Consider the following 27,709-nt stretch of genomic DNA (forward strand, 5'->3'; position numbering starts at 1 on the left):
AATTCGACGAACCTTCATTTAAATCAAACTCTTTTCATCTTCTTCCATCGTCCGGACGGGTTTATGACATTACAGACAGAAAATGATGTGTGACCATTTACCGAAGAAATTTTTCGGCATAAGGTTACTACGACACCTCCGTGGGAAATTAGGGGCACCTTGATTAGGAGGTTAATTAAAAAGCGATCAATTCGCTGCGGAAAATTTGATGTGAATTTTCCATTAAAGATGGGTTTATTAAGGCAGCGAAAACTGTAACTTTCACTTCTTTTAGGCAGGAGTAAACAGCGCTTGCCGCGAAGATTCAGAGTCAATTCATATAGAGGCATTGAAAATTTATTCTTCTGACAATGGATTGCAAAAAAAGTTCAGCTGCCTTACCAAACTTCAACGTTTGAAAAATGCCCTTTGAACATTCGTCTGAATTAATTGCAGTAGCTTTAGATGGAATCGGTCGGCACTTGTGGCTGAGTTGCAAAGGAGAAACGCCGATTGAAGGCGTCAAGTTAATTGGAAGTTTTCAAAAGACTTAAAACTGACCAAAAAAGGAGAATATACTTCAAAAAAAAAGTGCATTCAAAGTGGCTTTCATTTACAAAAGCCAAGAGCTTTCCGTAGATATACTCATTTGATATTTTTCCAGGACGGAGGAAATTTAAAATACTTCTAAACATCTCAGGAAAATGTAGTTCATGTTCTAGTCGAAGATTATACAGTAAAGTAATTTCCTAAGTCATTAATTTGCAGCATTATTTGGGTGAATTTCATTATGAAAGCCCTCTTATAATCACTAATCTACTGTGTGTTATATGATATTCTAGTTGATTGGACTTGACCCGAATACTGTAGCCAATGGAATTCTGTACATCAGCAATATTGGAAACAGGCCCTTACAATTTTATATTCTTGTTTTAATTAACAGAGAAAGAAGTTATATCGTCTAAATAATTCTACTTCAACGATGTGTTTAGGATCTGCTAATTAACACGTCTTTCTTCCGAAATACTCTTATTTTGTTATGCTGAACGTTGTCTATATGTTCGAATCCTTGACACCTTTAAAACTGTAAAACATAAAATCTGAAAATTCAAATCACTGTTTGCATAACACAAAAGAATTTAGGATTGTAATTTACTCCAAGGTATTAACGAATTGATAGATATAAAACACCCAGGTATGTTCCAATGGGTTGATTCCCTGAACGAAGTTATAAACCTGAGCTTTTATTAGAAGGATGATCTAATCTCTGCAAGAAAGGAAACAATGTATGTATGTATGTAAAGGAAATGTAAGGATCAGGTCCAGCAGAAACATGTGAGGAGATACAACGAAGCGAAGAGGGAGAAGCGAACAGCGGCGAGTACTGGCTTTACTCCATCACAACGGGAAAAACTGTTCTTGTTTATTGCAATATGGAAAGAGAGGGTGACAAAACTGAAGTTTTTGTTGTTCTTGTAATTGATGTGGATGTGAAAATTTCAATTCTTGTGATGTAAAGCTAGAGTAATTGATTTGTTGTGCACTGTTTGTCTCCATTCAATGAAATCCTTGACACAACCGTCAAATATAGCGGTAAATATCATGTTATTTTCTCATTAGTCCATGTCTGTATTACATCAGTTATAAAATTTGGAAACACCTAACCCAAAGTAAGGATACGGTGGACCTTCGGAGGCCAGTTTTCTTTTTCTTGTTTTTTTGCACTAATTATTTTGCCTGTCAACACGAATTAGAGATACTTTTTGCGGCAAAACATCTTATAAACGGTAGCTCTTCAATTTCAATCGCGTAAACATTTCCTGATTTCGATCGCACGTGCAGATCTCTGCAATCGGTTTGGGTGTAAAACTGGACAAAAGTCTAAGAAAGATAGCCTGGCCGAGAAGAAATTCGACTCGAAAAGGCAAAAAAGGCCTCTGAAACAGACAAAGGTTCGTGGTTTGAGGAATTTTGGCTGATCGCACTCGAGTCTCCTGGGTCTTTGCAGATTACCCCTGTCTTTCTAATGGGGGTCGACATTTCTAGCGGTCAGGGTGTTCAAGTAGTTTAACATATGGCCACCTAAAGGAGTGAAAGGCGTTAGTTACAAATATTGAAAACAAAAACAAAAACAAAAAGAAAAAAAAATTCTTCGTTTTTATACAAGTGTGTCCATTTTCCATAAATTTTTCAAGCGTTAAAATGTAACCTGGATTTCTCGGTGATGAAATACGTTGTAGTTGTAAGGATTTTTAGATTTCTAAAGGAGTGCATATTTGTCCCCCTCGCGGACAAACAGGCAGAGGCAAAGAAGGACTTATTGACCGACCATCTTGTTGTTTGTAACAAGCTAATGTCAATTTACATTTTTCATGCATGATATATTTGCTTATATTCGACAGATATTGCATTAATTGCACAATCTAATTCTTTTAACCATTTTTTATACAGAGGTTCATTTTACGGTCAGTGGGAAAAATGACGCTTTGGCACTGTACAGACGTTTACAATTCCATGGACCACCCACTATCTCATCAAAGCCTGGGGTGCTCAGGGAGAAACACTTTCATACGATTATGGAGACTATCCAGGAACATATTATGGTGGAAAGGGAGCGTTTAAAGAAGGGAAGTTTAGACTGAATAAGGGGACAGTGTTAAATATTGTAGTGAAACGAAGAGGAGGGGATTCAGTGGAGGTTAGAGGAGGACAAAGCACGAAGCAGACTGCAGCTCAACTTGGAAAATCTGTGGAGGACAATGCTGGCACTGGAAGAGGGGGAAGAAGTTCTGTGTATACTGCAGATAATGTTCTGTTGCTGGCTGCTGGAGGAGGAGGAGGTGCATCGAGTGGGTATAATGGTGTGGATGGTCAGGCGGGATCAAGTGGCACCAATAGTGTGAGGAAAGAATCGTCACAAGTTCGAAAAGGAGGCACAAATGGGCAGCATGGCGAATAAAACAGTGAGGGTGGTCACTACCATGGAGGAGCGGGAGCGGGTTGGTTTGATCACGGTTGTACCCGGCAAGGCTCCTCCCATGGGGTAAGAGGTGGATCACGTGCGCAAGCGTGGATCGGAGTTCAAGCCGGAGGCATGAATAGAGGTAATAACGGGGGCCCTGCACCAAGAGCAGTTGGTGTGTTTGGTTGTGGGGGAGGCGGATCAGGGGATAATGGTGCACCAGGTAGAGGTGGTGGCTACTCTGGGGGAGGTAGTAGTACCCGTTAGAAACAAGCCGGCGGTGAAGGATGCTCGTACTGTAATGGCGAAGATTGTTCCGGTGGAAACGCAAATGATGATGGCCCTTTTTCCATTTAATTGAATTGTTCGGCTGATTCCAAAACGTTTCTTGAGTATTACAGTAATTTTTTCAAAAATGGATTTTCTGTATTATTAGAAAAAGTAGTTGTGGTGGTAACTGAAGAAGTTCTATATGCATTCAAATCCCTTGTTCCTTTTTCTCCAAGGGAGACGATAAGAATCCTGTTCCTCTGGCTACGTATTAAAAATGGCATCGTCTGAGATTATATTATTCAACACACTTAAGCTTAAAATTGTGAGATTTCTTAAAACTCGTTAAAAGTTTACTCATAGGAGTGTGGTCAAAAACCATTATAAAGTTAAAAATTCGAAGGGAACTCTCCAATGATTTCCATCTATTAACTATCCTATTAGAGAAAGTCTTTTAGATATTAAACTATTCAGAACTGGTCCCGAGTAAAACAAAAAGAACGCTTCACAGTAGGCACACTCGTCTAGTAATTTGTTGTATAGCATAATAAGTAAATTAGAGGAGGCAATGCAGAAACAAATCGTTCGTTAGACACAAGAGTATCCTTAAATTTCGCCCATATTTTCTTGCAACTCTCTAAAGCTAAGTTTCAAGCTCTTTTTTTGTGACTGATGTTGGAGGGCAATTCTTGTAAAGAACGAAAATAAAGCTTTTTATCTTCAAATTAATGTTCCTATTACAATATCAAGAAATTCAGGAGGCAACTTTTTGTATCTTTATGCAATTTTTAGAAACTATTCAGATTAGAAACTTTCCAGCAGTTTAGGATCTCAATAGGGACAAGCCTAGTCTCAATGGGGTGATCGCTCTTACGGGCAATTAACGGTTAGAATTTGTATCATTTTACAGCCAATGGTTAATTTCTCTCTGTCATTTTGATTATTTTAATTATTTTGGTTGTGTAATCGCTCTCCCCACTAAGGCTCTGTGATATTCTTATGACTTCTCACCCCCTCCCCCGCTCTTTATTGGCCGTCAATGTTCTATAGTTAGCTCTTTACACTTTGTTGGAGACGACTGACCCCTCTGTTCCCCTCTAAATCCATGATATTCCCTGCCCCCCGAAAATCCAACAACATCCCTACCCCTCCGACGACTGGCCCCTGAAGAGTAGAGAGCGAATTAAATTTAAGTATATTCAGGTAATACTGGATTACGACCAGAAGACGTAATGAACCACCGACTCTGCGTGGCCATTATCGGTAGTTGAAAACATTTTTTTATATTTTTATTTTCCGTTAATCAAGTTGATTGGTTTGTTTAGGTGGAGTATATAAACACTGTTGGGACATTTTATTTCCTAGACTTTTTAGGTACAATTTGATGGGGAGAGGGGTGGGAAACTCGTCAAAATTCATGCAAATTGCGTCACGGGTTTGTTAGCCGTCTTTGTATTAAGATAAGGCTATGTAAGGGACGGACCATTATTTTTCTGTAGGAGGGGTATGAGAAATATTGAAAAAATTGTTTGCAGGGTCTGAAAAGACAACATTACTTGTTTACAAACGTGATAAGGTAAAACAAATTTTTCAGGTAAGATATTAAAAGACTTTTTACCAAAACTGAAATTAAAAAATAAAGTAACAAACTGGAGCATTAGTATAAAAATTAACAACATTTGGGCACTAAAAAAGTGGTCACTGTATTATACAAATGAAAAATCTGAAAGAAGTTGAATATTTCTTGAAAAAATTGGGAATTTATTGTGGCAATTAAATGTTAACGTTACTTCTCAACATTTGTCCTTCTACAAAACTTAATATATCAGGTAAATTTCTCGAAACTATATGAAACAAATAATATTCTTCAATCTTGGCTATATTTATCATTGTTACTTAATACTTATTTCATAGTTTAATAAGGCAATGGTAATATTAAGCACAAATAAAAAGAACACCAAAAAAAATGGGAAAAAATTGTTTGTAGAAAGATGATTGTGGAAAAAAAATTTTTGCGGAGACGTATATGTTTATAAAAATGTTTCCAGAAAAAAAAATTTTCATAGCCCTTTCCAGAAAATCAATGGTCCGTCCCTAAATACGGAAAAAGACCTCTACTGCTAGAAGTTTCGATGAAACATGTGCTCTGACTAGTTGAAACAGTGTACTTTATAATAGTACTGATACACGGAGAGAAAGCTCACCAGTGTGTCTGATTTCAGTTCCAATATTTCTCCGGGTTTATCCAAAATTCAAATTTTGAATCGTATGTCTCAGAAGAAAAGAAAAAACAACGAGCTACCTGTCTGCAATAAAAAAACTCGCCACATTTGGATTGAAACAACTAAAAGAAATGAACTGACATTGCTGGTGAAGTTTTTAGATTTCCCTTCAAGCAAGATATTCGAACTTCATCAATAATTGTCACATTTTATTTGCTTTCCTTTGGTCTAGAATATTTCCCAAACACATCTTGAAAAACCCTAAGGGTAGCTTGAAACAGGTGTCTTATATCAAAAACATTGTTATTAGCTATCAGCTATTGAACCGTCAATTGCGGAGGAAACAGCTAATCGGAAAATTGTTGTGAACTCAGTATTATGCGCGTGTTTAATTAAACGAAACAAATTATTATTGTTGTGAATAGGTTGCAGATATTATTCGAGATGAACACGTATACGATGTGAATCGAACGTGTATGCTGCAAGCCTTCTTCAGGTGATAAGGTCGACTGGATACGCCTGCAGCTGTGTTCTTTGATCGTTGGAACCATGCGGTCAGATGCGATCGATCGACACGTCGCGATCCAAAGTGACACCATCGTAGAAAAAACGTTTTGAATTCTATAAAAATTCATAACTTTTTCTATTTTCTGCAAAAAATTTGATCCACTTAGTCTTACAGAGCGGATTCTCTAGTGTTAATCAAAAAGTAAATATTTAATATGCATTGAAGACAATACGTGTTGTTTTTCTTTAACTATACTAAAAATTCTTACTGTGACTTAATTTTGGCGCAAAGAACCGACGTCAATAATTTGCATGACAGGGTCATTTCAGTAGTGTAATCAACTGAGTTGATAAGGTTAATTGTACACTGGAGCGATTGGAATCGCTCTGACGAAGGGTTAACAAAGCTCTTGACGAAGGGCTAACGCTCGAAACGTCAGCCTTTAAAGCCTTTAAACTCTTTACGGTGGCCAATTTACGTTATCAATTCAGTTGATAAACTAAATTACCCTGTTATACTCTCCCACCGACGCAGCACCACAGTTTCTTTAGAAACTTACCCCCACTATTAATTTGCATGACAGTCAGCTTCCCACATCATATACCAGAGGTAGACGGCTGGTCGTGCCTAAAAACAACACTAGGTGACTGGGCTTAGATATCTTTCTGAGAAGAGAGTTCTCACAAGCCTTGTAGTTTTATTCCAGTTATAAGGATATTTTGGACTTTTCTTTTCTTTTTTTAGTAGCTTTTTCGCTACTAAAAATTAGCTAGAAGTTTGCGTTTGATTCAGCTGACAGAAACTCGACTCACACAAAGGAAAAAATGATAATGACCGGAAGTTGCCAGTTATGAGGAACACTCTTGCGTGAGTACCAGAGTTCTTTCTAAAAGATTAATTATATTTGATATGTACCACAAGCACACTACGAGAAGTCGAGCCTATGTCTTCATCTTGGATGGTTTTAAATTATTTTCTCCTTAGTTATGCAGCTGACCACACAGGCTATCTTCAGGAAGCCAAGTCAAATTATTTCATGGGATATATATATACTTAAAGAAGTCAGTTTAGCAAGGTATTACTGAGCTACAGACTTCAAGCCTGATTTAACTCACGGCTCTGTCATAAAAAAAGTGAAGCTCTCGTACCCAATTTTTCTTTCAAAACATGATTCGCTGATGTCAGAACCTCCTTTTGTTAAATTATTTATACGCTTCTGAGAGAAGTTTTGATTGTAAGGTTACTAGTCGTTTCTTACCTTCGGTGGTTTTGTACCCAGCTCGGTCGTTTCGAGCTGTAAAAAAGTCTCATCAAACAACTAGTTTAAGTTCGCCTTTTCCCCTATTTACACAATATCTTTCTTTTCTTATTATCATTATTCGTTCTTTTCTTATTATCATTATATTTTGTTTTCTTATCATCATTATTGTTAGAATTCAGTCAGTATTGACTGGCATGTCCCATATGATGGTGATGTTGTTGTCTTTCGATTGTGCATCACAGTCTCTGGCTTAAGCTGGTACTATTTGCCTGCAATCTCGATATCAGGATCTTTAAAAATGCTTCGATGGGAGATATGCTGCAGCATTATCGTGCCTTGAGATGTACTCTGTTTTAGCTAATATCTTACATCCAGATACAATATAGTCCTTTGTCTCTTCATATTACCAACACATTCTGCATTTGCTCTTCACTTGCTGGCCACATATTACTTTCTGATAGTGTCTGGTATTTATTGCCTGGTCTTGAGCTACGACAAGTAGTTCCTCTGTTTCTACTCTCAGATTACTTGACAACCATTTGTTGTTGGTGACTGTGTCTGCGTGAAGTACCACCACCAAATGGTTGTCAAGTAAGAGCAAAACTTACACCAACAGGTAAAACGTGAAACTATAATGAACACATATCAACTTTGATTTTAGATGTGGCTCTGGAGGACTGCTAGTGATTTAACCCATCGTGCAGAATGCGTCGACACATCCGGGTACTTTTTAAGTCCATCGGGGGTAAATTTGAGAGGCTCTCCGAGAAAAGAGGCAAAGCAATAAGGAATATGGCTAGAAATCGCCTGCTTGTGTCTTCTTTTTTTCTTTTTATTTGAACACAAACTAGTTTCATGCAGTAGCTATTTGCCAGCATGTGGATTTTTTAGAAGAGGGTTAAATAACCAAATATGACTATTATCAAGTATGCTTTGAAATATCGATATTCTAGATGTCTCCAGTAAGGAAGCTGATCTTCAGATCGAATAATCTCATAAAATATTCCGCTTTTCCTCCTTTAACTCGTGTTTCTCGACTTAGTAAAGCCTATTACAGTTGGCTTTACCTTCGGACGGTATTTTGAATTACAGGCACGATCGCAAACTTTATTCAATAAATTCAACACTAGAAACAGTGGGAAATCAACAAAGCTACCCAGGGTCAAACTGGATTTTGCGCGCTGTAGTTTTATTTTCTGGGGTGCCTCGATTTTTTTAATTCGTTACCTTTAAGTTTGAGGAATATTAATTCTAGAGTTTTATTCGGGAAGCCACGGGCGATTATTTCTTGTGATTTCTATTGTAGTTTCAGTAGTTTTTAACTGTGTCATTTGTATTATAGGTACTATCTTATATATACTTGGATAATTTGTTATTTTTTAGTTTTTAATTCTTAATCAGTAGGGCCCCGTCAATAACAGTACTTTTGCATTGTAGGGTTATCCTGGATAAATATTTCGATTATTTTTATAATGTTGCGTGAAAGCCTGGCTCATGCCTTGCACGCTTGGACATGTTAATTTGCATGCAGATATCAACAATTGAATTGTTTAAATAAAACCGGACCTTTTTGAGTGTTTGAATCCATCAAAACGGGTTCAAGTAGGAATATTTATCTAATTGTTCGCTCAGCCATAAGAATGTTCCAGGCGGGCGCTTTGTTTGTTTTTCTCTTTTTCGTCCGGAATTCAATGAGAAAAAAGAATGCGCTGATACACTCTCGCTCAAACCTGCGTTAACCAGCAGAGTACATTCTTTGTTAGCTCTTTGAGAACGCTTTTAATATAAGAAGATATTAGACTAACAATTTACCATTTCCTTTGCAGTAGATGTTTTTTTTAATCGCTGAATTCTTCTTCTCTTTTTGGAAACAAGGAAGAATAACCTCCATTTAGTTGTTAAGTCATGATCATCAAAAAACATCAGCGGAGTATAACAGTGCGAGTGTGAAGTATAAGGGAGTGATCCATGCATCGCACTGCTAACAATGAACCTAAACGATTAGGCCATTTTTTCTTGATGCTTATTTTCTTTACGGGGGCCCGCTAAAATCACGTTTAAATGTTATTCCTAAGTATTGCTCTGCGCATCCTGTACTGCGCATAAAAACACGCATGAAAATCAAGAGGTGGGAAGGAACACGAGACTACGGCTAGAGTTCTTTTTTGCTCTAGCCGCTTTTTGCGTGCTTTACAACAGAACAGAGCACAGTCAATGCTTCTCTATTTGTTACATATGGAATATTGTACGCTATTCCTAGCTCTATTTTTATCGAACGACTTACAACTCCAGCAATTTACCAACCAGCAGGAGAACTAGTTCTTGAAAAGAGCAATAACTGATATCCAAAGAGGTTAACTGATACTTTACTTGTACGTCTAGACTGACATACAGATATTGGAAATCAAACTTAATTAGTTTTGTGAACAGCAGGTTTCGAATGAGTTTCCTCTTTGTGAAATAGCGCATGAAAAGAGAATCAGTTAAATCAAATGTTGAGTAAGAAAAAGTCCACGATTTCATAGAAAACTTCAATTTATGGGAATTTCTTGAATATTTATCAAAAGGCTTTTTAAGACATGACGTGTCCCTTGACAACGTTTCATTGGCGTATTTCCATTCTTATCAAATATTTCATTTGATCTTTAGACATAAGAGTATCCTGAAATTTCGCCCATATTTGCAAGCAACTCTCTAAAGCTAAGTTTAAAGCAATTTTTTGTGACTGATGCTAGTAATTCTTGTAAAGAACGAAAAATAAAGCTTTTTAAATTCAAATTAATATTTATATAACAATATCAAGAAATTTGGGTAGCAACGTTTTGTATTTTTCGCAATTTTTAGCGACTATTCAAATTAGCAACTTTCTAGCATTTTAGGAGCCCAATGGGGACAGGCCTAGTCTCAATGGGGTGATGGCTTTAACGGCTAATTAATGGTTAAAATTTTCATCATTTTACGGCAAACGGTTAATTTCTTTCTGTCATTTTGATTTTTTTGATTGTGTCACGATAAACTGATCTCCCCACTAAGGCTCTGTGATATTCTTATCACCACCCTTCCCCACTCTTTATTGGCAGTCAATCTTTTATAGTCCCCTCGATACGCTTTGTTGGAGACGACTGACCCCAGCTCCTGATTACGACCAGAAGACGTAATGAACCACGGACTCAGATTGGCCGTTATCGGTCGTTGAAAACATTTTTTTCATCATTCTTTTTTTTTTTGCCGTTCATCAGTTCGACTGATGTGTTTAGGTAAGAGTATGTAAACACTGTTGGAACGTTGTATTTCCTTGACCTTTTAGGCAGAATTTAATCGGGGGAAGGGTGGGAGACTCGTCAAAATTTATGTGAACTGCATCACGGGTTTGTAAGGCGTCTTTGTATTCATATGATGTTATGTAAATACAGAAAAAAGGCCTCTATTGCTAAACGTTTCGATAAAACATGTGCTCTGACTGGTTGAAACAGGGTACTTTATCATAGTGCGGATACACGAAAAGATAGCTCAGCAGTGTGTCTGATTTCATTCCAAAATTCAAATTTTGAATCGTATGTCTCAGAAAAAACGCAAAAACAACGAGCTACTTGTCTTCAATAAAGAACACTCCCTACGTTTACATTTAAACATCGACAAGAAATAAACATAGATGGCGTAGTTTTACGATTTTCTTTCTGACAAGTTTTTCGAACTTCATCGATATTTTTCACGATTTAGAATTTAGAATATTCCGAACACACCTTGAAAAACCATAGGGGTGGTCGGAAGCAGGTGTTTGATGACAAAAACAATGTTAATAGCTATCAGCTCTTTAACCGTCAGTTTAGGAGGAAATAGCTAATCGGAGAATTATTGTGAACTATTATGCGCGAATTTAAACGTATCAATATATTACAGTTGTAAATAGGTTATAGTTATTTATCGTGATGAACACAGTTGTATACGAAGTGAATCGAACGTGCGTGCTGCAACCCTTTTCAGGTGATAAGGTCGACTGGATACGCCTGCAGCTTTGTTCTTTGGTCGTTGGAACCATGCGGTCAGCTGCGATCGATCGAAACGTCGCGATCCAATATGACTCCATCGTGGAAAAAACAATTTTAATTCAAAACGATTCATGAATTTTTCCACTTTCCAAAAAAATTTGATCCGTTAAGTCTCACGTAGAGGATTCTCTGGTGTTAATCAAAAAGTAAATATTTAATATGCATTGCGGACAATACCTGTTATGTTTCTTTTACTTCTTAAAAAATTCCCATTGTAACTTAATTTTGGCGGAGAGACCCGACATCAGTAATTTGCATGACAGGGTAATGTAGTGTGATCAAGTGAGTTGATAACGTAAATTGCCCACCGTAAGGAGTTTAAAGGCCTGAAAGGCTGACGTTTCGAGCGTTAGCCCTTCGTTAAAGCTTCGTTAGCAATTCGTCAGAGTGATTGAAATCGCTCTGACGAATGGATTACACTAAATAACCCTGTTACATGGATTACACTAAATTACCCTGTTGCATCTCCTACCGACGCAGCACAACAGTTTCTCTAGAGACTTACTCCATTGTTAATTTGCATGATAGTCAACTTCACACATCATATGCCAGAAGTAAACGGCTGGACGTGCCTCAAAACATAACCAGGTGACTGGGCTTAGATATCTTTCTGAGAAGAGAATTCTCGCAAGCCTTGCGGTTCTGTTGCAGTTGTACGGATATTTTGGACTTGTTTATCGTCACTGAAAATTAGCTAGGAGATTGCGTTTGATTCAACTTACAGAAACTCGACTCACACAACGGAAAAAATGATGACGACCAGAAGTTGCCAGTTATGAGGAACACTCTTGAGTGAGTACCAAATTCCTTTCGAAAAAATCATTTTATTGAATATGTATCACAAGCATAATACGAGAAGTGGAGCTTATGGCTTCATCTTGGATGGTTTTAAATTAGTTTGCTCTTTGTTATGCAGCTGACCACACAGGCTTTTTTCAGGAAGCCAAGTCAAATTATTTCGAGGGATATACTTCAAGAAGCCAGTTGAGCAATGTATTACCGAGCTACAGACAATAAGCCTGATTTAACTCACAGCTCTGTCATGAAAAAGTGAAGCTCTCGTGTCCAATTTTTCTTTCAAAGCATGATTCGCTGATTTCAGAACCTCCTTTTGTTAAATTATTCATACGCTTTTGAGAGAAGTTTTGCATCCGCTAGTTTGATAAAGTTGGACTATACACTAGCCCACACTTGACTTTATTCTTGAGCACGCTGCGTTTTGTCACAAGCCATGGTGTTTATGTTCCATCAGTGATTGCACTGAGAGCAAGAAAAGGAAAAAAAACAAAAGGTTAACGGCAAAACTCTCCAGAAATGTGATTGAAAAAAACCGCGCGTGCCTATTGTCAAAGTGAAAATCGAATCAAGTATTCAGAGTGCACTCTGCCTCACATTTTGATATGGAAATAAATATTGACTCGTCAATAAAAATTACCAATTGATTGATTACTCGCGTAATTATTAACACATCGGACTATGATCTTCATCGGTTTATGCAGGTCTGAAAGTTGCAAAATTTAATGCAGTTGTAATGAATAAAGAGAAAGAACTGCATTCATGTAGTTAAATATTTGTCGGACTTAACTTTTGGCTGAATCAGGTCGAGCTGAACGGGAAAGTATTTGGCTGTTTATCATGCCATGTCTCCACGTCATGACCTGGGTAAAAAATTTTGCCTTCCTTTACGGTCGAAAAGAAAATTTTCATAGCTGTATTATAGTGAAAGATGAAAAGAAACGAGTTTTGAAAGTCCGACTTTTTCCGAGATATTTCCTCGGAATATAAAACTAAGAGTTTCGCTGCCGTTTATTTACATCATAACGACGATATCATGTTTTGACTTTCGGCCAAAATAGGTCTTAGAAAGTCTGCTGATCGCATTAAAACTTTTGAGATAAAGCATTCTTTTACATAGTGACACCACTTGCGCACGTTCTGACCTGTATAAAGTTCCAATTTCAACGCAGGCTTAGTTTCAAAGTTATTTCTGTCCCAACGATCAGTTTTTCGATCTTGAAAAGGAAAGGAAGACGCGATACTCACTCAGCCAAGTTCATAGCATAGGAGAAGTACCTCATGGTTCTGGTATCATCATGATAGGATAGAGCTAAACCAAAGTGGATATCTTTTTGGGAAATTTTCATAAGCGTTGTCAGGGGCGGCGAACTGTGCGCTATTTTAAAAGAATAGCGTGAATGTTTGGATCAGAAGAAAGAGCTGCTAATACGTTAGGGAATGAGGCTTAAAGAATTCAGTTAATTTATTATTTAGGTGTCTGTAGATAGCAATAAGAGAGATGGCAAGTTTTGAACTTGGTAAAGAAATACAGAAAGATGTTCTTCGTCTTGTCACGAGCGTGGGACAAAGAAAAAATTCTGAGTCCCGATGAAGAATCGAACCTCAGACCTTCGGATTTCGCGCTCCGATGCTCTACCACCGAGCCACAGAGACTCCACGGTGAGCGAGGTCCATTACGAAGTTCATATGACACGCGTCCTGTATACTGCTAGGATCAGTATGTCGATAGCGTAATGTTTTTAGATAGAAATAAGAGAGATGGTAAGTTTTAAGCTCGGTAAAGAAATAAAGAAAGACAAGACGAAAAACATCTTTCTTTAGATGTCTGTTTCTAGTTTGCATGCATTGGGACGACGTTTGCACTAAGTAAAAACTGTTTTTGCCATTGAGGAATTGCATTTACGAAGCTTTGACACTTGTGTGCGATATGTGATACTGCTTGAAAAAAAAGCCAAACAATAAGTGGCTCTACAATTATCGTATTCTCTGTTTTTCTGTAGACGGCCACATATTTGTATCACTGTGCTCTCAAAATTTGAACTCTAATTAGGATGCTAATAAGCTTCACCGGCATCCGCTGGTCTGATAATGTTGGACTGTAACGAGGAAAGAGGCGAAACAATAAGGAACATTGCTAAAAATCGCCTGCTTTATTTTGAACACAAACTAGTTTCATGCAGTAGCTATTTGCCAGCATGTGGATTTTTTAGAAGAGGGTTTCCATAATCAAATATATAATATGACCATTAGCGAATATGCTATGAAAAATTGATATTGTAGATGTCTTCAGCAAGTAGGGTGATCTTCAGGTCGAATAATCCCATAAAATATTCCTCTTTTCCTTCTTTAATTCGTTTTGCTCGACTTAGTAAAGCCTATTACAGTTGGCTTTACCTTCTGACGGTATTTTGAATGACAGGCACGATCACAAACTTCATTCAGTAAATTAATGTTTCGTAGAAGCCTGGCTCATGCCCTGTACGCTTCGAAAAGTTAATTCGCAAGTAGTTATTAACAACCATATGGTTTGAATAAAACCGAATCTTTTTAAATGTTTTGATCTATGAAAACGGATCCAAGAAAATCTAATTGGTCCCTTAGTCGTAAGGATGCTTCAGGCTCTTTGTCGTCCGAACGAGAGAAAAGAATGCGCTAATACACTCTCGCTAAAAACTGCGTTACCCAGGAGAGTTAACTCTTTGTTAGCTCTTTGAGAAAAACTTTTAACATAAGAAGTTTTCAGACTAACAATTTATCATCTCCTTTGCTGTATATGTTTTTGTAATCGCCCAATTCTTCTCCTATTTTTGGAAACAAGGAAGAGTAACCTCCATTTAGTAATTAAGTCACGATCATGATAAACATCAGCGGAGCATAACAGTGCGAGTGTGAGGTATAAGGGAGTGACCCATGCATCCCACTGCTAAGAATAAACCTAAAGGATTGGGCCATTTTTTTGTAATATTTTTTTTTTTTACGGGGGCCCGCTAAAGTCACGTTCAATTATTTTTCCTTAATATTGCTCTACGCATCCTTTACTGGGTATAAAAACACGCATAAAAATCAAGAGGTACGACCATGTCTTGTGTTTCTCCACGCAGTTCTTTCTTGCTTTTTTCGTGCCTTACAACAGAACAGAGCACAGTCAGGGCTTCTATATTTGTTATATATGGAATATTGTGCGCTATTGCTAACTCCATTTTTTTTCGAACGTCTTACAACTCTAGCAATTTGCCAACCAGCAGGAGAGCTAGTACTTTAAAAGTACAATAATTGATATCCGCAAGAGGTTAACTGGTACTTGTGTGGGTACTTATTTTAACTTGTACGTGCACGTCAAAACTGACATAGTGATACTGGAAATCAAAGTTCACTAGTTTGTGGACAGCAAGTTTTGAATGAGTTTCCTCTCATGAAAAGAGAATCAGTTAAATCACATGTTAAGTACGAAAAAGTAAACGATTTCATAGAAAACTTCAATTTATGCAAAATTCTTGAATGTTCATCAAAAGGACATGACTTGTCAGTTGACAACAGTTCGTCGACCGATTTCCATTCTTATCTAATATTGCATTTGATCATTGGCTAAAATGATGTCTAATGAACCATGTGTTTTGTTCGTTAGACATAAGAGTACCCTCAAATTTCGCCCATAAAAAGCTGACATTAGTCTCGAGCTATTTGTTGTGACTGATGTTAGCACTTATTTTAAAGAACGAAAAATAAAGCTTTTTAAATACAAATTAATGTTTGTATGACAATATCGAGAAATTTAGGTAGCAACTTTCTTTTTTTAGTAACTATTCAAATTAGCAACTTTCCAGCATTTTAGGATTCCAATCAAGACAGGCCTAATCTCAGTGAGGTGATGGCTTTTACGGCTAATTAATGGTAAAATTTTCATCATTTTACGACTAACGGTTAATTTTTTTCTATTATTTTGATTATTTTGGTTGTGTCACGATAAAGTGATCTCCCCTCTAAGGCTCTGTGATATTCTTACGACCCCCCCCCCCCAGACCTTCATTGGCAGTCAATTTCTTACAGTCTCCTCTCTACACTTTGTTGGAGACAATTGACCCCCTCTGTTCTCATTGACATCCATGTGATCTCCCCAGAATCCCCCCCCTTCTTCAACGGCTGGCTTCTAAAGGATATCGAGAGAAAATTGAAGTATATTCAGGTGATACTAGACTACGACAGGAGCTCCTGATTACGACCACAAAACATAATAAACCACTGATTCAGCTTTGCCGTCATCGGTCGTTGAAAATATTTTTTGATCAATTTTTTTTTGCCATTGATCAGGTTGATCGATAAGTTTAGGTAGGAGTAGGTAAACACTCTTGGAACACTATATTTCCGTGACTTTCCAGGCAGAATTTGATTGAGGGGAGGGTTGAGAGCCGTCTTTGTATTTAGATAAGGCTATGTAAATTAGAAAAAAGACCTATTGCTAAAAGTGTATCAAGAAAAGCGGATCAGCTTAAAGTTAAGCAGGCTTTGTTTAACGATTAACAATGGCCGTATATGGCTACTTTGGAACAATGGCGGAGACAGCTTTAAAATACACGTGGGATTTTTCAAAATTTCCGATTATCATACGAGCGGTAGATTCAAACCATCGACAAAACTGATGATAAGACAAATCCTCCCCGTGGGGGTGATTCTGGTAGATTCTGGCAAATTGTCACGGTGGGGTGGATGGTGGGGGGACTGTAGCTTTCGTATCTGAAGTAAAGAGATGTCACCATTTTTTCCTTTACATTGCTTAAAACTGGCGAAAGATATATTCAATTAGAGGCTCACTGTGCGATGCAAAGGTAATGAGAGCATGTGTAACCTGGTATTAGCATCCGAAGCCTACCACGCCGTTGAATCATGTAGAAGACTATCGTCATTTGCTCGATTGAAACACTCTATTTACCATACAAATGCTACCTGTTTACCGTAGCGTAAATGCATAAGCCCAGAAAAAACTTAACACGCGAAAAAATCACACCCCTTGATTCGTTAAACGCCGCCTCGCGTGATTGAGAACAAACGTAAAGTCCCAACGTCCGCTTTCTACAAAGCGAGTGAGTTTGGATAAAACATGTGCTCTGACTGGTTGAAACAGTGTGCTTTATTATAGAACGGATACACGAAGAGAAAGCTAAGCAGTGTGTCTCATTTCAGCAGGTGGTTGATAACAAAAACATTGTTAATAGCTATCAGCCATTGAACCGTCAGTTTAGGAGAAAAGAGCTAGTCGGAAAATTATTGTGAACTACTATGCGCGTGTTTAGACGTATCAAATTATTGCTGCTGTAAGTAGGTTGTAGTTATTAATCGTGATGAGCACAGTTGAATACGATTTGAATCGAACTTGCATTCAGGTGATAAGGTCGACTGGATACGCCTGCAGCTGTGTTCTTTGATCGTTGGAAGCACGCGCTCAGATGCGATCGATCGAAACGTTGCGATCCAAAGTGACCCCATCGAGGAAAAAACGATTTTAATTCCATACAAATTGATAACTTTTTCCACTTTCTGCAAAACTTTGATCCGCCAAGTCCCACATGGAGGATTTTCTAGTGTTAATCAAAAAGTTAATATTTAAAATGCACCGAGGACAATACCTGTTATGTTTCTTTTGAAACCTAATTTTGGCGGAGAGACCCGACGTCAATAATTTGCATGACAGGTTAATTTAGTGTAATAAACTGAGTTGATAACGTAAATTGTTTACCGTAAGGAGTTTAAAGACTGTAGAGGCTGACGTTTCGAGCGTTAGCCCTTCGTCAGAGCGATTGGAATGGCTCTGACGAATTGCTAACGAAGCTTTGGACGAAGGGCTAACGCTTGAAACGTCAGCCTTTAGAGCCTTTAAACCCTTGACGGGAGCCAATTTATGTTATCAACTTAGTTGATTACATTAAATTACCCTGTTACATCTCGTACCGACGCAGCACAACAGTTTCTCTAGAAACTTACCCCATTTTTAATTTGCATGACAGTCAACCTCCCATATCATGTGCGAAAAAAAAAACGGCTGGTCGTGCCTCAAAACATCACCAGGTGACTAGGCTTAGATATGTTTCTGACCAGAAGTTCCCAGTTATGAGGAACACTCTTGAGTGAGTACCAAAGTTCTTTCGAAAAAATTAATCTTATTTAGTATGTATCACAAGAAGACTACGTGAAGGGGAGCTTATAGCTTCACTTTGGATGATTTTAAATGAGTGTGTCCTTTGTTATGCGGCTGACCACAGAGGCTTTCTTCAGGAAGCGAAGTCAAATTATTTCAAAGGATATACTAAAGAAGCCAGTTTAGCAATGTATTACTGAGCTACAGACTTTAAGCCTGACTTAACTCACGGCTCTATCATCAAAAGTGAAGCTCTCGTGCCCTATTCTTCTTTCAAAACATGCTTCGTTGATGTCAGAATCTCCTCTTGTTAAATTATTCATACGCTTTTAAGAGAACTTTTGTACCCGCTAGTTTGATAATGTTGGACAATACACTGGCTTACACTTGACTTTACTCTTGAGCACGCTTCGTTTTGACACGAGCCATGATTTCTAGGTTCCATCAGTGATTGCATTAAAGAGTAAGAAAGAAAAAAAAACAAACGATTTACGACAAAACTCTCAACAGATGTGATTGCCAAAAAACCGCGCATGCCTTTTGTCAAAGTGAAAATGGAATCCGAGTTTTAAGATTGCGTTATCTGTGTCACATATTGATATGGAAATAGCGCATAGACTAGTTCATAAAAATTACCAATCCATAATCACTCGAGTAACTTCTTACACTTCGGACTATGATCTTCGTCGGTTTGGGCAAAATGCAATTATAAGGAACAAAGATACAGAATTGCATTCGTGTAGTAAAATGCTTATAGGACCTTTTGGCTGAATCAGGTCGAGCCGAACTGAATTCACATTTTTCTGTTGATCATGCCACAAGGATCTTACCTACTCTCGGTCTCTAAATAGTGACCTGGGGACTTAAATTTACGCTCCTTTACGATCAAAAAGAAAACTTACATAGCTGTATTATAACGAAAGATGAAAAGAAAGGAGTTTGGAAAGTCCGACTTTTTCCGAGATATTTTCTCAAAACATATAACGTAGAGTTTCGCTGCCGTTTATTTACATTATAACGACGATATCACGTTTAGACTTTAGGCCAAACTAGGTTTAATAAAGTCTGCTGGTGGCATTACAACTTTTGACATAAAGCATCCTGTTTCATAGTGACACCACTTGCGCACATTCTGGCCTTTATAAAGTTCCAAACTCAACGCAGGCTAAGTTTCAAAGTTATCTCTCTCCCAACGATCAGTTTTTCGATCTTGAAAAGGAGAGAAAGACCGCGGTATTCACTCAGGCAAGTTCATAGCATAGGAGAAGTACCTTATGGTTCTATTATCATCATGATAGCATAGAGCTAAACTAACAATATTATTTTGGGAAATGTTCATGAGCGTTTTCAGGGGTGGCGAACTCTGTGCTATTCTGAAAGTATAGCGTGAATGTTTGGATCAGAAGAAAGAGCTGCTAATACATTAGGGAATGGGTCATAAAGAATTCAGTTACTTCATTATTTAGATGTCTGTTTCCAGTTTGCATTATCTGTCATTGAGGAATTGCATTTAAGAAGCTTTGACACTACTGTTTGGAAAACTAAGCAAAATTTTTTATTTAACGATAAACGAACGCGCTATATAACTGTTCGATAATATTCGCGTCTTAATCGATCCGTGCCATATCTCATGCACACCTTTTCATATTAAGCTTTAAATTTATCGTATGCGTGTCATATCGTTCGTCATTTGTGTGCGATATGTCATACTGCTTGGAGCAAAGCCAAACAGTAGGTGGCTCTGCAGTTATCGTATTCCCTCTTTTTCTGTAAATGGCCACATATTTGTATCACTTTACTCTCAAAATTCGACTCTAATTAGTATGGTAATAAGTTCACCGGCACCCGCTGGTTTGATAATGTTGGACTGTAATGATGAAAACTTCACTTATCTCTTAAACTCGCTCTTTTCTAAGATCAGCCATGGTTTTTAGGTCTCAGCAGTGACTGCACTGAAAAGCAAGAAAGCAAATCTAAACGATAAAGACAGAACTCTCAACAAAAGTGATTGTAAAGGAGTGCCTCTTGTCAGAGTGAAAAAAAACAAATCCAAATTTAGAGACAGAAAAATTATCTGAGGTCTCACATTTTGATATAAAAATGAACATAGGAGGTCAATAGCGCATAAACAAGTATGAGGAGTCAAGAGAAAGAGCAGCAATCATACTATAAAATGCGTTTTAGGTCAGGTTGGACGGGAAATTATTTAGCTTTCGTTCATGACGTAAGGAACAAAATGCGTTCAGCCTTAATGTCATGACCTAGCGAAAAACACGTTCACAGTTCTGCCCCATTCCTAACAAAGACGATGTTATAGCTGTGTCAAACGAACGATAATAAGAAATGAGTTTTGAAAAGCCAAGGGATTCTGAAAAAATGTCTTTATTAGATAAAACGAAGAGTTTCGTTACCATTTACTTACACTATAACAACGTCGCATTCCGAATTTCTAAGAAAACGGAAATTCCGCTTGGATCTCAGCCAAAATGTTTTCAAAGAAAGTCTGCAGGTGGCATTAAATTAAGTTTCAAAAAGAGCATCGTGTTTCATAGTTTCATCATTTAAGCATGTTGGGGTCCGTAAAGTTCCTCTTTCAATACAAGTAAAGTTCAATTTAAAGTCAAGTTGCTTCCATAGGTCTCTTTATCGATTTTGATAAGTGAAGGAAGACTGCGATACTCACTCAGGCAAGTTTATAGCATAGTACCTTATGGTTCTGTTATCATCACGATAGGACAGAGCTAAACCAATGATATCATTTTGGGAAATTTTTTAATACGCGTTGTCAGGGGCGGCAAACTGCGTGCTATTTTAAAAGAATAGCGTGAATGTTTGGACCAGCAGGAAGAGCGGCTAATACGTTAGGGAATGGGTCTTAAAGGAGTCTGTTACTTTATATTTAGATCTTTTTCTTTTTGCATGCATCGGGACGACGACCGTTCGCTGTACTTAGTAAAAACTGTTTCTGCCTTTGAGGGATTGCATTCGAAAAGCTTTGACAACTTCTTATTGGAAAAAAAAATAAGTGAAACTTTTGATTAAGCTTTAGACGAACGTGCAATGGGATTGTTTTAGTATCCTTGTCTTTTCGACTTGTGCCATATCTCACTCTTGCTTTTTTACGCTAAGCTTTGAATTTGTGGCATGCATGTCATATCGCCCGTCATGCTTGTCTGCGATATGTCATACTGCTTGAAAAACAGCCGAACAATAAGTGCCTCTGCAGTTACCGTATTCCAGTGTTTTTCTGTGGACGGCCACATATTTGTATCACTGTGCTACGTTTACAGTTCTGACTTATTCGTAACAAGAACAATATTGTAGCTGCGTCAAACAAATGATGATAGGAAACGAATTTTGAAAAGCCAAAGAATTCTAAAAAAGTTTCTTTTTAGATTAAACTAAGAGTTTCGTTGCCATTTGCTTGCGTCGAATTTCAAAGAAAACAGAAATTCTGCGTGAATCTCAGCCAAAATGTTTTCAAAGAGAGTCTGCAGGTGGTATTTCAATACAAGTCAAATTCCATTTGAAGTTCATTTGTTTCCAAAGGTCTTTTTGTCGATTTTGAAAAGTGAAGGAAGACACTCAGGCAAGTTCATAGCATAGGAGAAGTAGCTTCAGTTATCATCATGATAGGACAGAGCTAAACCAAAGATATCATTTTGGGAAATTTTTAATACGCGTTGTCAGGGGTGGCGAACTGTGTGTCAACTGTTAAAGGATTCTGTTACTTCATAAAACCGGGACTACGACCGTTCGCTGTACCTAGTAAAAACTGTTTCTGCCTCTGAGGAATTGCATTAAAAAAGCTTTGACTTCTTTTTGGATAAAAATTAGTAAAACCTTTGATTAAACCGTAGACGAACGCGCAGTTGGACTGTTTTAGTTTCCGTGTCTTATCGACTAGCGCCATATCTCACGCTTGCTTTTTTACACCAAGTTTTAAATTTGTCGTATGCATGACACATCGCTCGACATGCGTGTCTACGATATTTCATACTGCTTGGAAAACAGCCAAACAATAAGTGCCTCTGCAGTTATCGTATTCCCTGTTTTTCCGTGGACACACTCATATTTGTATCACCGTGCTCTAAAACTTTATGATTTCATTTCAGGTGAAATTATATAACTACATTGGGGATCCAAGAGTTCTTTCATTTACCAGTTTTCCTCTTCATGTTGGTATTGTCTCGCTCAGTTGCTGCTCAGTACCACCGTGATACACGCGACATCTCCATCTTTGGTAAGATGCTTCAAAAACACATTTTTAAAACAATCACTGGAGCTGCATTCGGTGATGTGTGTTTGCGGGAGTGTTATCGTGACGTCAGATGCCAAAGCTTTAACTATGTGTTCACACACGACAAGTGTGAGCTGAGTAACCGCACAAAGGAAGCCAGGCCTGAAGATTTTGTACCCAACTCTGAGAGATATTACTTCAGACCAGATATGAAGAGAGGTGAGCGTTAAGGCAAAATGATTTAGCTAACTGTTTTAGAGTGGGAGATATCGCATTTTTCCTTCATTTTCTCATTTTCTTATTTTCTAGCTATTCTCGGTGCCATTCCAGAGCTGTCTGCAGACTCGTGCAAGGAGATCAAGGCGAGTGAATGTGGACAAGCGGTCAGCGGAAAATACTGGCTGACTTTCATCAAACCTGACACTCCTGTATTGGTTCATTGTGACATGAAAACGAAGGTAGAGTAGGACAGTTAAACAGAATGGAGATGCACTAAAAAGTGTGTGCCTCGCATAAAAGCTAATGGTCAGCTTTTCTCTTAGGTGCAACTCTTTTTTGTTGTTGGTCGTAAGTCTGATCATTTGTCGAAGGGAACACTTGGAAAAGATTGTTACTATTTCAAAGAAAATTTAGACTTTTTCTTGATCGTATAAGATTTTTTCCTTGGAAACTAGTTATGAAGCTGCAAGGAGCTATTCTGTCAGCCCTTCCAGAGCAGATGGCTGACTCTTAATCTAACAGCAGAAAACTAAAATCAACTGAAATAAAGTCGCATCACCCACAAATAAGCGCCTGCGCATTTCCAAACATGGCGGATATTTTTTATTAATCCTATCTTTTATCTTAGTTATTTTTTTTTTATATCTCAATCATGTACGGCAGTAGATGACAGCAAGAATTGCATATTCATAGGAATCTAAGTTTTTCAATGTAGGATTTAATAAATCTTGACTCGTTCGCATCCTACTAAGTAAGGTGAATGCACTGTTCGCTTTAATTTCCAACACCAAGCAACGATTCAATATGTTATTGGAATGATCTACATAGAAACTCTTGCAGAGCCTGCTCGATAAAGCTGTTTGAAACTCACACCCTTGGGGTTTTTTGATCAACTGTGACTGACTTGAAAAAAGTGGATCTGAACAATAATTCGCTTAAAATTGTCCTTCTTTATCAATGTATATTGTCGCTCTAAACGATTTGGATTTTCATTAACAGATTCTGACGAATGTAATGCCTCAGTTAGCGTTTGCGATGTGAATGCTAACTGCAAAAACATTCTGGGATCGTATCGCTGCTCTTGCAGAGCTGGGTTTTCTGGAAATGGACGTAGCTGCAAAGGTGGGATCAAAAACGTACATTAATCATTAAGCAATGTCGTTGCAAGGTGTTGTTTCGCTGAGCTTTCTTCAACTATTACTTTATAAGATCTGAAATTGCTTCGCGTGAACAATTTATTCTTCATTTAAATGCAAAAGTTCGGTACAAATGTGATGAAATCTTCGCTTTGCTTTCTTTCGATTTGATATTCTTAAATTCTATCTTGCTGCAAAGAGTTTACTTTGCACGTCAGCGATGAGTCGGGGCTTCCATAATCAACCCTAGACATCTTATACTTTATTTTCCAAGTGTTGACCCTATTCTCAAAAGTGTTTATTAAATGTGTAGCTCTCTCGGCTCATTGTTCAATTGAAGTTGATAAAATACTGGGGAAAAAAATAAATACGTAAAGATAAGGGCCACAGAATTTGCATAGAAGGAAGAAGAAGTAACTAAGCTTTCCTTTTTTAACAGATCTTGACGAATGCAGCGCTTCACCATCATTTTGTCCAATCAATGCCGATTGCGAGAACACCATGGGCTCTCATTGCTGTTCCTGCAGACTTGGATTTCTTGGCAATGCAATCTCTAAAATTTCACAGATATCATGTTCATAACCAGAAGCCCGTTACTAAATAGCACATTTGAGGCGTAAATACTTTTTTCTTTTTAAAGGTACTTTGAATCTCAAAACCGATGGGAGAAGGGGACGCTTCGGCACTATACAGATCTTCACTGTTCCACGGACCACTCGCTATCTCATCAAAGCCTGGGGAGCTCGGGGAGGAACACATTCATACGATTATGGATACCTTCCAGGAACATATTATGGTGGAAAGGGAGCGTTTATAGAAGGCATGTTCAGACTGAATAATGGAACAGTGTTAAATATTGTGGTGAGACAAAGAGGAGGGGATTCGGTGGAGGTAAAAGGTGGAAATAGCACTAAAAAGAGAGCAGCTCAACTAGGAGTGTCCGTGGAAGACAATGCTGGCACTGGAGAGTTTTGTTTATACTGCAGATAATGTTTTGTTGCTGGCTGCCGGAGGAGGAGGGGGTGCGTCTGGTGGATATAATGGTGTGGATGGTCAGGCGGTTCAATTGGCATCGGTAGTGTGGGGAAAGAATCCTCACAAGTTCGCTAGCGCTAGCTATCATGGAGGAGTGGGGGTACCTATGAAAAACAAGCCGGAGGCGGAGGAGGCTCGTACTGTAATGGCCAAGATTGTTCCGGTTTGACTGGTGGGAACTCGAATGATAATGGCCTTGTGCAAATTACAGAATTGTTGGGCTGATTCCAAAACATTTCTTGAGTATTACAGTTATTTTTCAAAAGCCGATTTTCTCATTAACAGGAAAAAGCAGTTGTATTGATAATTGCAGAAGTTTTATATATATTCAAATCCCTTATTCCTTTTTCAACATGAGATGATAAGAATGCTCTTCCCCAGGGTAGATATTAGTAATGTCACCGTCTAGGATCATAATATTCAACACGCTTTAGCTTAAAATCCTGACATTTGATGAAAGTTTTTTAAGGTTTGCTTGTAAGAATGTGGTCAAAAACCATTATAAAGTTAATAAATCAATCCAGGCTTGAGCATGCGACCCACCTCTTATAAATTATAAAATTCATAATTTAAAGGGAACTGTGCAATGAGTTCCATCTATTAACTATCCTATTATTGAAAGTTTTTTTAATCGTAAACTCTTTAGAACTGGTCTCGAGTAAAACAAAAAGTACGCTTTACAGTAGGCAAAGTCGTCTAGTATTTTGTTGTATAGCGTAATAAAGAAATTATAGGGGGCGGTGCAGAAACAAATCGAACATTTTGATAACCTCCTTTAAAGTGCGTAGGAAATGTCTTGCCGGTTTAACGTTATCCTCAGTCGAGCCGTGTTCACCTCTTAAGGTGGTTGTCGATAAACACGAGCGGGAAACATTCCATTATTACCTTCTGATGTCAAAGATTTTGTAATAATGTTCACTCAGATCAGAAACTTTACATAGGCAACATTTTTATTATTGGATGTCATGTGACCCCAAAGTAACCAATGATAGCGCCTGCTGTTGAAAAAAAAATTCCAGTTGTAGAACAATATCAGTTTTCGGTAAATAAGGTAATAAGGTTACCAGTCGTTTCGTACCTTTTATTCCCCAACACTTTCTCTGTTGAAAGAAAAAAAGTATTCAAAAGGGACAAATAGGTATAACATTTTGTTAATCGTCACTAATCAGTGTTTTGGAAGTTTATCAAGTTATCTAGGTAGCTCATCTAGAATTTTCATAACTCGTTTTCCTTTTAGCAATCTAATACGTAGTAAAGTGACATCTGTTTTCGTTATATTAGGACGTTTGTCATGAGTACAGATTTATGAAATAACTTAGAGAAAAGTTTGGTCATGCAAGTCAGCTATAAGATATGAAGTAATAAAAAAAAATACACAGGGTAAGACATCGCTTATAAGAGGTTTTGTAGTTTATCGATAATCTAAATAGTCCATTTATTGGAGTTTCCATAACTCGTATACGAGCATGATAATCATTAAGACTTAAAAAGTGACTTTTGTAGATATTATACCTATATTATTGATATTTCACTCGATAAAGCAATAATAATAAAAAAGGTCTAAGAATATCACTAAATTAGATATTTGGTAGTGTGTTTAAGCCTAATTTTTAGTCAAGTTGTAAATTGTTCAACTCATTTTGAGAATTCCGGTTCATTGTAGTACATGGTATTCAAATTATTTCATAGCCTGGTTCAAACGAGATCATCATTTCTAATTCCGTTTGTAAACTTGCAATCTAACTGGGCGTGAAAATCTTCAAAACTCAGACCGTCCATTTCGTTTTCTCTTTGAGGATTTCCGCCTCTGTTCACGTCATTATAACGTGTATTATATTCTGTTGCTATTTGCTAATTCGCTTGTTCCGAAATTTCACTTTCAATTAGAGAAGAAAAAAAGCTGGAGAGAAGTCCGGGAAATGGTCAAACATGGCACGATTTGGCAGGATAATAACATTAGGCTCGTTGCAATTTTCGTCGCCCAATATCAAAAATTTTTATGCCTTAATGCGAAACGATTAACTCAGGGATTTAGTCATTCGAAAAATACCTACGTATCTCTTTCCATAAAAGCAAAACGAAAAAAAAGCGCTTGTAAACATGTATTGAATGTGGTTCGAATGGCATTCTGTGATAAATTAAACGATCTCCTTATGTAAATCAAATTATTTTCATTTTCCTCTATCGTTTCAGGGGAGTTCATTATATTACTTGCACTACTTTCTTGGAAAATTACTAGTGCGATCTGTTGATTAGAAATCTAATTAAAAAAAGAAAAAAAAGATCGTTTTGCTGCGAAAGGTTTGACATAAATTTTTGATTCGAGAGAAGCTCATTAAAGCCATGAAATACCGGCCTCTGTTTGTATGTAAAGAACCTTGACACCTGTTCAACCACTTGTTTCTAAACATCAAAGACTCTGGGATTATAATTGTAATCTACTCCAAGGTAATAGCAAACTGGTGACATGTAATACAAACAATTACTTTCAGGTAGCTTGATTCCCTAAAAAAATTATAAATTCCCCTAAACAGTTTCCAGGAGGCGTTATCATCTACCTTGGATAGCAATCAAGGTACTTACAAGATATGTAAAGTACCAGGTCAGATATTTTGAAAAGTTAATCTGAACACAGAACAGCTGAAAGTTCGATCGCTACAGTATAAACTATAGCATTTGTTCTTCCTCTGTTTAAGCGTTGAATCCTCTCACCGATATACATTTATCAGGACTAGTTTAAAGAATTTGCGAGTTTTCCACATTTCTTAGGGGAGCATAAATAAAACTTGGCAGGTTTTCAATCAAACAAGGCTGAATCTCAAGGTTCATTTTCCATCCTTATGTCTGTCGGTTTTGATGTTTCGTGGATTTTTCCCTCATTCCACAAACAGTTTTTAGCC

The 27,709-nt window shown here is 37.6% G+C and overlaps 1 protein-coding gene across 1 annotated transcript; it reads left to right on the forward strand.

Moving 5' to 3' along the window:
- The first annotated feature begins 3,073 nt into the window (after nucleotides 1-3,073).
- LOC149052515 (uncharacterized) lies at nucleotides 3,074-24,978 on the forward strand. The gene is made up of 7 exons (XM_089181122.1): nucleotides 3,074-3,191; nucleotides 22,312-22,638; nucleotides 22,729-22,872; nucleotides 23,632-23,760; nucleotides 24,214-24,348; nucleotides 24,415-24,672; nucleotides 24,761-24,978. Exons 1-7 carry the CDS (start codon nucleotides 3,074-3,076, stop codon nucleotides 24,976-24,978), a joined length of 1,329 nt encoding a protein of 442 aa, XP_089037248.1.
- Nucleotides 24,979-27,709: the final 2,731 nt, after the last annotated feature.

Source organism: Pocillopora damicornis, chromosome 1, assembly GCF_964200805.1.
Source record: "Pocillopora damicornis chromosome 1, jaPocDami1.2, whole genome shotgun sequence".
Taxonomy (NCBI): domain Eukaryota; kingdom Metazoa; phylum Cnidaria; class Anthozoa; order Scleractinia; family Pocilloporidae; genus Pocillopora; species Pocillopora damicornis.

Excerpts from the sequence above, each read along its gene's own strand:
- LOC149052515 (XM_089181122.1), top strand. The coding sequence starts at position 3,074 with ATGAATAGAGGTAATAACGGGGGCCCTGCACCAAGAGCAGTTGGTGTG. Across the intron at positions 22,873-23,631 it reads GGTTCATTGTGACATGAAAA|TAACAGATTCTGACGAATGT; the intron begins CGAAGGTAGAGT and ends TTGGATTTTCAT. Across the intron at positions 23,761-24,213 it reads AAATGGACGTAGCTGCAAAG|ATCTTGACGAATGCAGCGCT; the intron begins GTGGGATCAAAA and ends CTTTTTTAACAG.